Raw genomic sequence first — 17770 nt, forward strand, 5'->3', positions numbered from 1 at the left:
TGAACAAATTCATATGCAATATAGGTGTATTTTAAACATATATTAGAATTATTCTCTTTCATGATATAAATTTCTCTAACTCCTGATTCAAAGACTAAGAGAGGATTTCTTTTTTTCAGACCAAGTAAACACTGTTACTGGGATGTGCAAATCACATACCATCAGCTCCACAAGACCCTTTTCAGGGAGCCTACATGCTTACCAGTATGACATCAACACAAACAGACACAAGCCACAATGCACAACTGACTTCTCAAATAGTTAAACTTTTCAAGCAATAGGAATTCACCTGGTAGGATTAACTTCAGAATCTGTAATTTCAGAAACTGCAGTCAAATAATCAACTAGATAATACAGGCAACTAACTGAAGACACGTCATTTCTTCATAGATTTTCAGTGTCAATAGTAGCTGTAACCTTGCATTTAAAATTTACAGTCTGGATCCTCTTGACACAGGTTGCTAAATCTCTTCACATAATGATGGCTTAAAAGTCACTCACTTGTGAAAGAAAACCAAAGTGAAATAATGAAAGCTGAAGGTATTAAGCAAATACAGAAATAAAACATTCAGTCATTTGGTTTAGTTGCTACTAAATAAAACACTACACATTTGAAGCACTTCCCTTCTACCTCAGATATTTCAAATGTAAATACATGAATAGTTTTGTGTCATACACACCTCTGTGCTTGAGAGAGGGCAGAAAATACCTCTGGCATCTTCAACTTCAATTGCAAAAGTTTTGTATGAAATTATTTAAGTTACATTAAGCAAAAAAACCTACTGTTAACTCACTGCTCCACCATTTGTTCAAAGACCCTTCAAATCCTGAGCAACACCTTTCATTAAAAAAAAAAAACAAAGCTATCAAATATAGTTAAGCTAGCCTATAAGCCATACTGGTTTAAAAAAAAATCACCCAGTGTTTTGGGTTCTCTAAACAACTCCCTGGCTGGTTTATCATTGTTATATGAACTAAACAAAAAGGTCTGGTCATGCCCTATTTTTTAAAAAAAGACCTTTTGATCTGTTGAATTGTTCAGCCCTGAATCACTGGCACTACACAGCATTTTCCAAACACTGTTTCTTATACAAAAGGGATAGCTTACACTGAAAGACTGGAAATAAATTCTCATTAGAACTAGAAATCTGAGGAAGAAAGGTTATATGCTTTTGTGAGCTTCATGTCCATAGTCTACAAGCTCTAGGAAACAATTTTAAATCATGATGCAATAGCAAGCAGTACAAAAGCTTTCTCCTTTATATACTCCAATCAATAAAGCAATTCCTTCCACCATAAACCTGTAAATATAGCAAAGCTAGGCTCTCATAGTATCACTGAAACACAAGTTAGTTTGCTAAAATTCTTTAAACATGTCTATTTTAAAAATTGCTATTTGTTTAAACTACTTTTTTAAAGCTTACTTTTCCAACATCTGCTACTTTGTCAAAATCTCTCTATTACACTGACTGCTCCACAAACACCTGACCTGTGTGGCCCAGGAGCTGTGTACTTAGACTTCTGTCAACAGACTGTTTGAAGAGCACTGATCGAAGTTGTCCATATCACATAAATAATCAGTGACTTCTGTGGAGTCACTTCAGTGATGTCAGTGCAAGCAACACTCAACACCTCAGCTCCTGCTACATCAGGATCCATTCAAGCTGATAATTAGAAGTAAGCTTACACTACTACTACTTTTTCTGCTACACTTAGGGAAATTAATACAGGCTTCAGCCTCAGAGAAATGCCAACTAATTGTTTCCAAGTGAATGACAGATTCCTGAAAATGCTAAAGGAGTATCTGCCCCTTTAAATGATTCCCATAACTGAACAGCTATGCACGTTCAAAGCTAACCAAGTGATGAACAAAGAATTTATACTTACAAGCTTCCTCTTCTGGGGAGACTGAGCTCCTTCTGGGGAAAAAAAAAAAAGAAAATTTGAGTTAATTTTACTTTTTATTCTATATTACATTATCAAGGAGCGACTGAGGCAAAATGAGTAAGACATTGGGCATTTCAGAATGCATGCACAGTGTGTAACTGTGCACAGCACCGCTCCGCGTTGGAGCTGAATCTGCGTACACTCATAGGTTGGGCTAACAAAGTCACTCATTTGCTCTGAAAACTCATTGCCTTCGCAGTCACAAAACGTAAGCACTCAATGGAGAAAATACAACTTTGAAATTCAAGCCTCAACATAGGTAAGGCAGGAATTAATCCTCTTCTACACACCTCGTCAGCATCACATGCCAACTAATTCCAGAAGTCTGGTACCCAAATCGCCCAGCATCTGCTGCCACTGCTCTCACATTTTCATCAACCTAAAAAGCGAAGCGCCAGAGGGGGTCTGGAATTTGGTTGGTTTTCTTCCAAAGGTACACATTACTTGTGCTGTGTATTGTCACCAAAAACATCCAAGGCCGAAGAAACACAATCCCACGCAAAGCCGGCATTTTGCACATAAGCAGCGAAAGTAAAGTAACTCGGGGAAAGCTGAGGGGTTTATTTAATTAAATTGCCCCGGCGGAAGCACAAGGCACGGGCAGGATGCACACAGCAACGCACAGCCGCTCGCTGCGGTTCCTAACGTCCATCGCAGCGCACCGGCACTTGTCCCTGCCGGCGCCGTCGGGCCCGGCGCTTCCCCCGGACGCCACTAGGTGGGAGCCGGCTCACAGCGCCGAGCCCGCAGCCCGCGTCCCAAGGGGAGAAACGGAGGAGGAATGCCCTCGGGAGGGGGCAAAGGCAAGCAAGCCGCCGCTACCGGGCCCTTCACACAGACCTAACGCTAAGGGAACATTCAGCACTCCCCAGCCGCCGGGCCCGAGACAGGACAGGGCAGGCGGACGGGCAAAGCCTGGGAAACGGAGCCGTGCTGGTGCAGCTCACTGCAGCAACACGGGAAGAACAGTACAGCCAATTTCAGTTTCGGATTACCCCAACACTGCCCCAACCTGATGTATTTTTCACCCCCACTAAGAAAAAACCCACATCTGTTTTCGCTTAACATTGCCAGAAGTTAATGGAAAATAATAAATCCATAAAATCTGGTAACCTCTTGTCCAGACTTAGCTGTGGTGCAGATGTTGATTTCAATGATTAACAGCATTATCAACAACCTGTCAACAGCTGCTCCATTTAGTAATACCCTGGACATGACTTAACAAAGTTTTTCAAAGATATCAAAAAGTTACAGCCACTAGAAGTACTTTTTTGTAATTAAATTGAAGAAAACTCCAACAAAACACAAAAACCCTCAAATCATCAAATCTTAAACATGCTGGTTTGAGGGTGGTTGGTTTTTTTTTTCCAAGTTCTCTACAATTTGCAATTTCAGTACAGTTTAACACTACAGAGCAAATTTCATGTGTGAATTATCCCAAGGCTGACAGCTTACAGCGTCAAGAAATAAATTCCTGTCATCAGACAAACTTGTCACAATCTAATCAAAACATTTCAAGTATGCAAGATAATAAATCATTAGCATCTATAACAGGTTGTGTGGTTTATATTCTTAAAAGGTATTTCTTCCACTCTCATTTGCTAGAAGGAATTAAAATTTCCAACCGTGAAGCCTACAGAGCAATGACAGCTTTTTGCCACTGCAAATGGATAAACAGGTAAGATAGGATCAGTATATAATATTCTGTTTGTGTATATAGTGTACTGCTTATACATGCTGATCTCCCTCTTACGGCGTATAGCAGATGTATTTAATTTCTACCCTTTAAAGAAGACCTGACAGAACAAAGGCACTTAGCAGAGGGTACATTTCCTATTCAAACAGCGCATTCCCATTTATTCCGACACAATCAGCCCCAGAAATTTTCAGAATGAATGAATAAAGCTCTGGAATTTCATGGTACTGGCTGAAAACAGAAAATGGTGACCTTTACATCTCTTTATCCACTTTCTAATTTTTGAGCTTTTAGGGTTCGTGTTTAGAAGCTTTATACTTTAAAGACAGAACAAACATTTCCTTTGCAGCAGCACAGCTCTGCTGATTGTGATTTACAGACAAAGTGGGCACAATTTCTGGGGTGTAATAGGAAAGGACAAAGCTTTTCCTTCCTTCTACTGTACATTTGTTTTACTCACACAATATTGCCTTTAGTCCTTCCTGTGATGCAGCTAATTTAGGATTAATAAAGGTTAATAAAGAAGGACTGATTTAGGCTTTCTTCATGAAATCATCCTTTGAAATGTGATCAAATGAGCTTCCAAATAAGAAAGGTCAAAGTACTAGCAGATAACATCTCAAAACAATTAAAATATTATTCTATCCATGTTGCAGTTGTTTTCATTCTGCATCTCCACCTTGACAAACACAGTGCCGCTGTGGAATCAATAGGCAGTAGTTCAAAGCTAATACCTCTGTGGTCTTGACAACAAAGAGCACAATCAGAGCAATCAATTTCTATACCTGTTGTTCCACTGCCTCGTTTTGTGTTAGTCTTAAAATACCCTTCAAAAACCTATCAGCCATATCCTAAGCCATGCCCCGACTCCTGCAGAACTTTTCCTGTCCTCTGAAGAAATGCCAGGCCTGCACCCTCTGATATCTGCCTTTCTCTGCTTCTCCAACACAGGGCTGATAACATCACTTTTAAAAGAATCATAGAACCGTTTAGGTTGGAAGGGACCTCAAAGACCATCCAGTTCCAACCCCTCACCATAGGCAGGGACACCTCCCACTGGAACATGTCGCTCAAGGTCTCATCCAACCTGACCTGATCCAAACCAGACCATGAATGGTGAGATGACTTGCAAAAGCCTCAGAGCGAAGTTACACAACTGCAAGCAACACAGTTACAAACTTTGCTTTTCCTGAATCAGCGGAGAGAATGCCTGGAGATGGAAGCAAGGAGGGATCTGACTGCAGACAGAAGAGATTATGAGGGCACCTATTTCAGGATGTCCATTGTCAGGAAAACACTGCGGATCTCCAGGGCAAAGAGCGAATAATGAAAATGTCTACCAGAGATAGGGATACAGAGAGTAGAGACTGAACGCTTACTGTGTGCAATGGGACCAACTGAGTGCTTACATCTCAAAATGATAGCTTTCAAACATATGAAGTATCACTACAAAGACACTGATTAAATAATTAAATTAAATAATTAAAACATAAGATTAAAGTCCAACAACACTTTACAGTTGGAAATCCTAGTCAGAATCAGTTTTGTAGTACAGACTAAATGTTTTAGATAATGATGAGGGATGTGGTATGATTTGACTGGTTTCCACCCACTCCACAAAGGGGTTTGTCATTACATGTCTAAGTATCCTGAAAAAAATAGATTTTGTTTTAAGAGGCAAGGTAACAAATAAAAGAGTGCTGAGCTGTGACTACTTGTTCTGAAACACTCCATACAGGGTGCAGCTGTAATCCTCTAAGTAAATATGCTAGTTTATCCTAAAGGTCATTTTCCATTTAAGAGCAGCCTTCTGTTGAGAGCAGCACGTGAACATTCAAGATTGCAGACTGCCTCTTCTGACAGCACATCTGCCTCCCTGAGCACTTGTGCTGCCAATACCTATATATATTACCATTATTACTTCAGCCAGACTCCATGCCACCTGCTCTCTAGGTCAACAATAGAGCCCTACATTTATATTTGATTTATATGAAGTGATAATTAGCATAAGAGTATTTTAAAAGATTGTTGCACATTATTCACATAACTTTCAGAAGTGGAAACAAATAACTACTTTCACAGATCTTAAGAAGTGTATTAAATTTTACAGTACCCAAGTGACAGGAACAGACTGTTCTGAAAGTTAATTTTTTTGTATCAGTTCCATATTTCAAGGCATAATTATTAAATATGCAACTTGATCTCTACATGACAAAAGAAGCAGCAGACTTTCAGACAGCTACTTATAAATGAACTTTGGGAAGGAAATTCAGCATTGTGGAATTTATAAAAAGCTGGTTCAAATGGCCACTTCCAAAAGAGTTCTTTGTGTCCTTTTGTCTTAAGTTAATCATCTCAGATCATGCAGTTATAAAATCAGTTGAACACCGTAACTTGCTACCGGTCAGCTTTCACAACAGGACTGGATCCTCACTGGACCTATCATTTTTGAGGCAGCAAGGAAACTAGAAGAGAAAATATACTGGCCATTTTAAGCATCACTTTCTGTTTACATAATATGTTGTTTAGTAGATACTGAAAATTTATTCTACTGTAATCTTTTGCGTACAGAAACTGCATCTGAAAAAAGGAATGTTTCAGGCAGAAAGAGTGCTGACTTTGTGCATATGCATACAATACAAAATGGGAATTAAATCTGGATACCTACTGCTCCATTTTGCTACAATAGAAGCCGTATCTCTTAAACAGATATGTTACATTATAAAAGTGTGAGGAAAACAGAAGCCCATCACTCAAATTTGTCACTTTCTCTCAGTCTTGTAATTTGTCCTTGAATATGTAGCTGCGCATATGGCACAGACCCACAGGCAAAGTTGGATGCTAGAGTCTGCACTGATGGCAGCTTAAAATGTAGTCTTTTCAAATTAAAGTGAGAACTATCACTACACTCAGGATGTTCCCTACTTTTGCCAGAGCAGACAGCATGATTCCTGAGATTGCCTTTGACCTTGGCTTTCTTGCAAGGTAGGTATCATACCAGTTGGGACAATAGACAAATATTTTTACAACTATAACAGTAAATACATTTCAGTTAATAAGTTAATATTTCACAGATGATGAAATTCTACTGACACTCATTGACCTGGTACCATGCACTCATGTTTTAATATTTTTCCTGTGCTGACTATGTTTGCTTTAGGGTATACTACCAACCAGCAGGGGATTAATTAAATCTCTCTCTATACATAACCATTTGCATTACAGAAATGATATAATGAGGGTTGGAATCTCCAGTTCTGATGGAAAATGCAACCTGGCCATGCAAGGACAAACTGTAATCCATCCATCGGATTAACAGGAAGGAATTTTTCATGGTGATTAAAAAAAAGCCATCCTACATGAAGCTTCTCTTTTTCCTATCAGGATCTGTCAAGAAAAATAATTTCCTTCTTTTCATCATATCATTGTTGATGGTTATGAAAAACAGGACTTCTCGCTTTCTCCCCCCAGAAATTACTGCATCTGAGTTTGTTTCCCAAACCCATCAGCAACACTTAAATCTCTCTCTGTAATGAATGTCAGATTAACCTATGGAATATGCTGTAGATACTTTCTATAATACACTTACTTATTAGAAACTAAATTTATAATCACTGTAGATCATCTGCTTAGCTACAGAGATGCTTAAAACACAGAAAATGAATACTCAACCTTTTGCCAATATCATTCAAAATGGAGTTTAATTCCCAGACTTGTCTCTGCACTTTACAGAATTCGTGCCTGAAATCACACAAATCCTGAATTGCCTTGGATAGGTTAGACCCAGTCCATCTTCCCCTGTACCCAGTACCAGCCAAACTATCTGGAACTGTCTTTTCCTGCGAAATCTCGCTGTCATGGTGACAGGATGCTACAGACTTCAACACAATAATGTTTCACTAGAATAGTTAACAGCATACCTGTTCACCCAGTGTTACCCTAAGCATATTACAAGTTTAAAGCAAAATAAACTTATTATTTGGATTAGTTCTGTACCTTAACAGAAGTTATAAGTCAGCAAAAAATATAATCTGCAAATCACAGCAATAGGCACCAAACTTGGGGGGGGGGGGAAGAGAAGCTTAGGCTGTTTAAGTAACAGACAGCTCTATTTCTCTTAAATAATCAGTTTGTATCAGCCTTCAGACCCACGGGTCATGAATCAGCCAATGCTGCATTTAATGATTTTAGCATCTTCCAACCCTTCTCTGCTCTTCAGCTTAGAAATCCCTTACAAGTCAGGAAAAAAATGGTTTTAAAAAAGGCCTTTGGATTTATGGATTTATTTCAAATTACAGTTAGTGCAGAAGATAATAAGACTAAAAGCCCTCTTTAAGTAAAATTCTTGAATACAGCAAATTATATTCCCTCCCCCACCAGCACTCTTGCCTGGGCAATACAAAGGTCTCCCTTAGTAGGCAAAGTTAAGGATCCAGGTCACATCTGTGCATTAACCTGTCAAGAATTGTAAAAGTTGCCTACTAACATTTCATATCACTTAACCCCAGGGCTTCCCATAAGGTTAAATGTATTGGTTGCTTGACATAAAATAATTCCAGAATACATCTATAAACAACCAAGGATTCCTACTTTCCTTTAATATTTTCTGTGTCCATTCCCATGTGTGTATGCATATATATATAAGTATATGTATTTTTCAGTAAGCTGAAGTGTTTACTCCAAATTTTGTACATCATGTTTGCAGCTCAAAATACAACATTACGCAGCACACCATGGGCCAGACTGAACCCACTCATGGTAACAAAAATTACTGCAATCACACATCATGGTTTGGACAGGCAGATGACAATAAAAGCAATGCATGCAAACCACATTCCCAAGTGGGTGAATGGAGAGTGGCCCAGCCCCAGGAATAAGCCAGCTGCCACAGCTGAGCTGCAGATGACACGAGGCGTAGGCGTCTGCAGCCAAGGGCAGGGCGTTGCACAGACATCCCTCCCCAGCCAGAGCAATGAATGACTTGCAATTCTGCAAGTCTCATTTCCTCCGCAAGATTCATTCCTATCTCTGTTATTTGGGACTAAGAGCACATGAGTCACTCTAATTTCATGCTATCAGTCAAGCAGCAGTCTCCTTCTTTTCATAGTAAAGAAAATAGGTAGTTTCATATTTGATCTCAAGCTTTTCAGCTGAGGTTAAACAGCAAATGGTTTCTGAAAATTAAAGACAACCTCTGAGAAGGTGGTCGCATCCACAATGGCAGGTACAGTAACTCAGCTGCTCAGTCCTTAGATCTCAGCAAACTAATTTACTATCAACTTGATTGTTTTCCTCAAGGCTAAAAAAGGAACTGCCGCAGCAGCTCTCTTCAAATACACTTGCCAAACTTATTTTTAAATTATACATAGTACATAAAAGATTATGTTTTGAATATGTTGTTTCATTTGCAGGAAAAAATAACTTTAAAGATTACAGCTTGAATTTTGCAACCCAGAGTCCCAGGCAAGGCACAGAAGCACAGTAAAAACAGCAGAGCAGAAGGAAAAAAAAAGGTGAATTTGCTCTCGTAACAAACCATCCCTAAATTGCAACAGCAGTAGCTTTAGAAGATCATTATGATAACTTATTCTCTGAAATAAACATCAACAGCTAGCCAACATGTGTGTGTGGCTCAATGAAATAAAAAGCCAGATGTACGGTAGTCCTCTGTAAATAAAAGGCAGGTTATACTTTAAAACCTGACACATAATAGCCTTAATAAATGTTCCAGATCTTCCTTGTATGTATTATATTTTTTCACAAATTAGCCTAAGGGAGAGAGAGTATTGAGAGGAATAAAGCACACAGCTTATATGGCTCATTAATCTTTCTCATTACTTAATTCTAGTTTTACAAGGCCATGAAGCAGATTACTGATCCACCTTATGTGTGAAACAGCCTGCCCAGCACAGAACAGTCATCCGAAATAATGGGAGCAACTGTTCAAAATTTTATTTCCCATTTCCAGACTGCACCAGCTTAGGAAACACAAGTCAAAATGTCACATTCTACAAAATTTTGGAAAATGCAGAAAAGAGAATCATCTCGGAGGCACTCAGGACTGCAGCTGTAATGCTATTGTTAGAAACTGCTCTTCGAATTACTCTGTCTTGACTTGCACCAAAAATTCCTTCAAGACTGGGCATGCGATGATCACAAGCAAACAGTCACAGCTGCTAAAAATGCCAAGAGCATTACAAATAATCAAATCCAGTTTTATTCTCTCCCTTGTTTTCTTGTACTAATATTAATCTCTGATTAAGTCACTTGTCAGTTCTACCATACACTAATCTACTCCCTAAAAGGTTATCTCTAGAAGAAATGGGAGCTGATGTCAAGGCTACCTGACCACCAGTTTTATTTACAAAACTCTTTCAGTGTCCCTCATTGAATTTAAAACCAAATAATCAGGCCCAGCATCATTTTGGTGACTTTGGGAACTTTTCTGGTTTAGCTTACATAAAAGTTACATAAACCAATGTGCATCTCATGAAAACTCCTGGAACTCCCCAGCTCATGTCCATTCAGTGTGCTCTCAATACACACTGTGAACAAAGACCAAAGGTTACAAAGAAAATTACACTGAAATATGCTGGTTGAGAGACTATCTCCAGCACTGTAGTTGGACCAAGAAATGTACATGATAAGCTCATTAGCAGCAGGTGTCTTACAACAGGCCAAAGGGTTCTGTTTATTTTCTCAGGTTGGTTTCTTATCCACTCCCCTGTAATAAAGTATTTGGAAACACGCAGGCAGAAATTACCTTTGGGGCTTGTTCTTGAAAGGCACTCTGCATGTTTCCAATAGCTTTGTCAATGTTAGGCTATGATATTAGACATATCAACAGCATGTGATCTGTACAACTGTATATTTCTCAACTAATTTAGAGTAAAAGAAGATCTGTGTTGGTCTAGTCTCCCAAGATGGCTGGACAGCTTGGCAACCCTTGAAATAAGACCAAGTTTGCTATTTAGTAAACTCTGGGAGAAAGGCCAAGGGAAAAGAAACATTTTTAGTTCCTCAAAAAGCCTCAACAATGGAGGTGTCTCCCATTCTTCCCTAAAGCTGCAGCCAGTCCGTTCTACATAGATCATGTGAAAACACTCTCAGAAATTGAAAGCATAAGCAATCAATTTTAAAGATATTTAGTAATTAGTCCTAAAAGGAATTCCAGGCATATAAAAGCTCCCTTGCCTTCATCCAGTTTATGACTGATAGCATCTGTAACCTCACAAGGCATCCATTAAGTTCAGTAGTTAATTACATCTGCTCTGACTGGACATTATTTACAGAACAAGCAGATGTAATTTTTCATTGCTTAGCTTCTCTACGTGTGGCTCTTCATCTTACCCCTCAAAATCATGGGTGCTCAAGACAAGGAGGTACAGGCAAAGGGTGCTCTGATCGGTTTTGGCAAAGGAATACTTAAAGGACATCATTCACTTAATGAAGAAATCGACATACTGAGCACTTGGTGAAAATTGGGAGTAAGCAGATGCCAGCCAGTAAATATAAGCAGACCACAGGATTTTAACTTCTCCTCAAAGTGAATGGTCGCTGTTACTGCTTATGTCTGCTGGGCTCCAAATTGCAGCCAAACTGTGCCATAAATCCTTGACAGATGTGATGAAAGAAAGGGCTCTGTTGCTTCATTCTCAGATAATAAATATTTTTTACAGCAAAAGCAAATAGCCAGAGAAGTTTTACAGTTGTTTATTATGTGCATAGGAAGACGTATGAGGTGGTTACACACTTTGTGTTATAACTCTGAAACAAGTCACACTAAGTATTTCCACAACTACTCTTTTATAATCAGTTTTGAAAAACAACTTTTCCAGTGAAAAAAAATGTATTAAATTGAAACATTCTCTTCTGTCATCTCTAAGAGATACTGTCAAACAGTATTTTATCTGCTTGGGAATATTTAAATTAACCATAAAGATAGGGTGGAGGGAAAGGCAGTTAAGTGCTCCTCTCAGTTTTGGTGAGGTAGAACTGTAATAAACATCAACTCTACCTTTACTTTAAAATTATAATCTAGGACTGTCTGAATTTCACAGGAACAACACTGCCTGTCATGTTCACGTATGACAGTGCTCTGAGGTAGAACATAAAATGGAAAACTGCAGAATGGTGCTAGGCCAAACCCAAGATTAATTTACAGATCAAAGTGAGTGTGGTGAAAGGTTTATCCTGGTGTATGCAAGACAATCTTCGGGCTCAGGGAAGGCAGAACCTACCTCGGAAAGCAGCATCTACTGTGTTCAAAAGAAAAGACAGCAGAGATGGGAACCATAGGCACTGACTGACCTCATCCTTGGGCATGTTTTTTAAAACCTACATCCAGTTCTGTCCTTCTGGTGTATCACCAGTTGTGCAAATGACAGGTAAACTAAAGGGTTTGGATCACTAAGATTTCTCATATGAAAAGGCATGTGATACATCTAAACATCTTTCACAGACTTATTTCTGAGCAACCTTACACTTAACATGGTTGGATAATTCAGACTTAACTTTCGTGCCAAGAGATCTGTTTCAGAGTAAAGGAAAATTCATCTCCAATTAAAGTGCTGGTAAAACACAGGCACTCACTCCCAAAGCACAGATTTGAGAAACTGCAGACTGTGCTTAATGACTTTTAGTTCTGATGGGCGATTAGTGTGCTCTGTAATGGACTGACAGAAACAGCTGATTCTATTACAAGGGCATGTTCTGGCTAGGATTTTCTTTCTGTGGCACTTAAATTATAAATATGCGCTCTCTTGAAAATATATGAAGGCAAAAAATATTAATCAAGCTCTAAAACTTGTGTCCTTTATCATATTTCAAATTAGAAGAAACACTGACTTCATCACCAGGAAAAGCCTCTCAGGTAGTCAGGGCTTTCTGTATCATCATTACTCTTCCATACTAACAAGCACAGAGTTCTCTTTATCCTTTACATCTTCCAAAAGAAAATGCAAGGTTTTTTTTTAATTCAAGTCTTGGTTTCAAAAGCAGGTCTTGGGCTACATTCCAGTTTGTACTTATGGGTACAGAAGGAATTTCTGAAGTCTCTGAAAGACTTGAAAATTCATAAAAGCTCTCACTGAACATTGTCTTTTGTCCAAAGGGGTTTGGCAAGGGGCTTTTCCTATCACAACAGCTAGTCTAGCCATCGTCCTTGTTCACACTTTCTGATTCAATTCAATGTATGGTTAAAGCACCCAGCTCACAATAGCTTCTAGGAAGTCAAAAAGTCTTTAATACATTGCTTTTAACTCAACACCTTGAATGAACTATTGACATTGGGTAAGGAGAACTAGAATACCAAAAATCAAAGTCCATGCTTCTCTGATACACATTTTACACAACCAACAAAAAGTTACATATACCAGGAAAAAAAAGGGCAGCATATATGGTTTACACCTTACAACAGGCACATTTTTAATACATCAAAACAATCAAGTACAAAAGTAGTGCTAAAACCCAGCTGTATACCCCTGCACAAGATTTCTCAACGTTGGTTTTCATGGGTTTTTTGCAATTTTCTTTTGCCTGTTCCACTCCAGTTGCAATCAGTCCCAATTCAGTAGATTTTCTCAGAGAAGCTACAACTCTGATGTGTTTGACATATATATTAGAGGACATATCATACAAAGGATAATTATTGTAGATGTTAAAACACCTCATTTTTTATGACACCTGCATTTTTGTTTGTGAGGTGCCAAACTACAAAGACACAGCTAGAAAGATAGAAGTTCAGTGACCACCTTATGAAGAAATAACCTAAATAGTTTGCAAAGAAAGACTCCAGATTGGACTTTCCAATAGCCGCCTTCTATCTGTATGCTCTTTGGTATGAGAAATTGTTTTTTGCATCAAGAGAATCCTTGGTTTAGTTCCTTCAGATGCTTAACTCATTAACCCATATTTAGACATTAATATTTTCTCTCAACCTGTGCTACCACAAGCTGCTCTAGTGCTCACCAGATTCTCAGAAGCACAACATCAACAGCCAGAATAAAGGATTAATCAAAGAATCAAAGTGATCCTACAAAATCATTCACTGCATGCTGAAAAAAATGAATTAAGTTAATTCATTGTCCACTAAATTGTATGATAATGGAATTTAGGTCTTTTCTCACTTATACCATAAAAAGAAGCAAGTCACAGGTAACAATACTTCAGGTTCTTTTCACTGTTATTAATTCCCCAGTATCTTCTTATGTAGTGAATTTGACTGGGACTTTTTTCTGCCCATCATTTATTTTTACAAAGGTATTTATATCTTTGAAACAAATTAAAACATCAGCTTGACACACATCTAAGAAAAGTACTGAGATGGCTGACACAGAGACAAGAACTATCAGAAGTTTAGCAAAAAACAGCAACTCTCTCTTCAGAGAAAAAAACAAGTTTTCAGAAGTGGTAAGCCTTAGTAGAAGATGAGCCCCTGGGAAAGTGGATGGCTTTGCTAACATGGTGTGGAAATATTTTTCAGCTGTAGGTAAAGCAACTCAAATCAAGCTCCCTTTCCAGGTGAAGGTGTAAGAAGCCAGGCAGCATTTCTGCCTAGTCTGCTAAAATTGCAATCTACAACTTACTTTAAAAAAAAATAAAATCAATAGGCATTATGCCCACTTATTTAAAAATCAATAGATGTTATAGATGAATAGTTTTTTTTTCCTCCAACAATTCCAGTTGAATATTTATAGGCTCTCTACCCAAGATTAACATTAAATGCAGATGTAAACCAAGTATTTCAATGTGAACCGTTTCTGGGGAGCAGAATCTGTACTGTTAAACTAGAATTATTTGTAAAATCACTCCTAAACCTTATTATACTAAACCTTATTTTCAGTTTTAATATTTCAAGTTTTGATAATTTCAATATGTTTAAATAGCATTCTACTGCCAGTTGAGTCCTAAAGAGACAATGAACAGGATATAAAACTGATAAAGCAAATGAGTGGCAGGAAAATAATACTGCAAAACAGTATCAAGACCTCACTACACAAATTTCCATTAGTTCCAATGGAAAATATGGGGAAATATCTTCATTGCACTGTCTGAAAATTGTCGCCTGTGGTTTCCTAAATACCTATTCAGGTTTTGACCTTCATCCATTCAGGTATTCCTATCAAGGTAATTAAGTTTTTGGAGGCTGAGAAATGCAAGGACCAAAGAAAGGGCTCGTAGAACCAACAGGCAAAAACAGTAGAACAGTGGAAAAGAACAGTAATCTGCCTCCACTGCCAGCCTCCTGCCATGAGAAACACTGAACAACAGAGCATAGTAGAACTTACAAGTGCTTCCACATTACTTCTAGAAACCTGAAAGATAAAATGAAAGCATATTTGGCATCAAATAACCACTCTCTCTAACAGGCATCCCACACACCTACCCAAGAATGAAGGATTAAGATATCTGGGCAGGGAATTGGCTCTCTACATGAAGCTCTCCTGGATAAAAATATTACAAAAGAAAAACATAATGGAATCCATTTGGACAGAAATCCTAGCATGTAATAGTAAAAAAAAAACCAATGCAGTTCCAGGATTGTGCTACCAACTCTCAAATCAGGACAGTAACAACAATTAGGAAGTATTAACCAAGGTTAGTGAAGCTGCAAAGTTAGGGTAAGTCATGAGAGTGGATGATTTCCATTGCCCACACAGACTGGGTCAGTGCCTCATTAGCATAAGCAACAGAGAGACTGTTTAGGACATAATAAAATAATTGCTTCTTGGAAGGCCAGTCTGAACTCTGAGAAGTTATTTTGGATTTGTCTCCAGACTTCTATCTTCTTTTTAATTTTTAATGCCTGTAGCATGATTCTCTCTTGACTGAGGTGCAGTATTCCTCCTGGGAACATGCCTTCAGCCCCAAAAGGTTGCTTAGCTCCCATTGCACCTAATCCCTTCTTTTTTACAGCATTACGTCATCCACACGTGAGGGCTGCTAATCTCTTGTCTACCAATTCCTGTGCATGGAGCTGGCAAGTATTACAGAGGATATTATCACAGGAATATTGTATTTCAGTGTCCCACTTGGCAGCCCGAAGTTAGCCTCAGGAGTATTCCTCCTTGAATATCCTACATCAGAAATCCATTTAACTGCATTTACTAAGTCTCCCACTATCAGATCAGCTTCCCTTTATCCTCAGGGATCACAGCCTACTCAATACAGAAAGATACAGTGACATCACCTGCAAGGTGGGTCTTATCCAAACAACTGGGTCCATGCTTCCCAGCAGGTTGCCCTATTTTTCTGAAATGCAAATCCTATGCAGTAGTACAGAGGCTGACAGAGCTAAGATTAAGACTACTCTACCAGGTCTCTGTAGGTCTTATCTCTGAACCTCTCTACTAAGTTGATCCAATTCTGCTGCTTTCTGCATAAAAGAACAAACCTTTTCTATTAGCAGTGGGAGCAACTTGAACTGTATGCACAGGTTAAAGGTCTGCTCCCTCACTCCATATTTTGCATTCTCAGAAATAGCTCGAGAACCCTTCAGTTAAGTGCTAGATTTGTACTTCTATCTCATGTTTAGAATGTGTTAGATATGAGATGCCTATATTATTTAAGCTTCTCCTTTAAGTAAACAACTAAGATGATTCTTTCCCCATCCTCTTTGACTTCTATTAAGCAATGTAGAAATTGCTATATATCCAAAAGTATGTTTGGTCTGTTGCTTCGTTGGGTTTGTTTGGTTTTTTTTCCACTCATGCCAGCCAATCTTTTTGTTGTCCCCTGTTCACTGTACAAATTTTGTTCCTGGCACTCCTGCTTCTCTGAATGGGCTTCTCATTCTCAGATTGAAAGCTGGGTGATGCTTTAAGTGTGTGAAACATTTTATGTGCAGGAGTTAGAAGAATGGAAGTAAAGTATTTTATTGTAGCAAAACATTAGATAGGACCTCAAGGTTTTCCACTAATGCCAGCACACAGTACATACTGCATATGAACAAATGTGGATTTTCTGCAAATCTCTATCAACAGGAGGAATTTATTAGGCAAGTGGTCAATGCAAAGCCATAACTGATACACACACAAGTAACTCCTTGATTACCCATGTAAGGCCAAACTAGCACTAATTTTGATAAAGGCAGGTGAGAATCTGTGAATATTCCACTGGAGATGGTGTACAGCTGGAGCCTGGGGGAAAAAGGCAAGCAAACTGCTAGGCAGTGTCAAGAATAAGATGGACCATAATATGGAAATTATTCTAATGCCATTAGCTGAGTAAGAAACACATCAGCAGCTATGATGCCATGTCTGGTTCTGGTCATGTCATTCACAAAGACAAATCCCAGGCTCCTGGCCAAGACAGCTAGCTACCATTCCTAAAACTGATGATATTGAAACTAGAAAAAACCTCCAAGCACCAACAAGTTTTCACAACAGAGGAAATAACTTGTCCTTCTAGCCAAAAGAAGTAGTTTCAAAGGTCTGTAGTGTGACAGCACAGCCTTGAGCAGTGTCTTCCACTGTTCAGCACAGGAGTGTCTCCAGTTCATCTAGAAGAAATTAAATGGTAGCTATCACTGCAGAAAAAGTAGTCTGTGTCTGCAGTGAAGACAGTCTCTTGGAGTCACTGAGTAAAATGAAGTGAGAACTCTCATGGAAGGCAAGCTTTGCAGAACAAAGCACAATGCTGGCCCAAGAAATAACACATGCAAATGGGTGCATGTAAGTGTGCTGAAAATGGAAACTATAAGTTAACTAGTTTTCAGAGGACCATGCTTCTGGCACAGCGTCAGTACAGATTATGAACTACCTATGTTCTCTGTGGTGCCCTAAAGAGGCACAGTTGGACAGTGTATGCACTTTATTCCATGCATAGGTACACACACAGCATGTGTGAACACACATGCAGACAAATTCTGTTTTCTTTGGATCCACAGAAAGCTCATACATTTTCATTTGTACATTGGCAAACTCCAAAGAAACCAGGAGAGCAAATTCTGTTCCAACGCACTGATACAGCGCAGACTGCAGCAATATTTATAACACCTTCTTTTACAACTGACTTCTTTCCTTGGAAAACAAAAGGCAAAAGAGCCACAGGTTTCTGGAATGCATTTTTGAGCTGTGCAATTTATGGAGGCGTTTGAAAAGGACCTGCAGTATATATAGCAGGCAA

At 38.7% G+C, this 17770-nt stretch overlaps 1 protein-coding gene across 8 annotated transcripts in view; it reads right to left on the reverse strand.

Moving 5' to 3' along the window:
* MAST2 (microtubule associated serine/threonine kinase 2) overlaps positions 1 to 17770 on the reverse strand; it is a 193575-nt gene that overhangs the window by 108836 nt on the left and 66969 nt on the right. For all 8 annotated transcript variants that reach the window (XM_064147647.1, XM_064147646.1, XM_064147645.1 and 5 more), the window contains one exon: positions 1888 to 1919. In XM_064147647.1, coding sequence (XP_064003717.1) covers positions 1888 to 1919 — 32 coding nt within the window. The remainder of the gene's footprint in view (positions 1 to 1887; positions 1920 to 17770) is intronic.

Source organism: Pogoniulus pusillus, chromosome 8 (genome assembly GCF_015220805.1).
Source record: "Pogoniulus pusillus isolate bPogPus1 chromosome 8, bPogPus1.pri, whole genome shotgun sequence".
NCBI lineage: Eukaryota > Metazoa > Chordata > Aves > Piciformes > Lybiidae > Pogoniulus > Pogoniulus pusillus.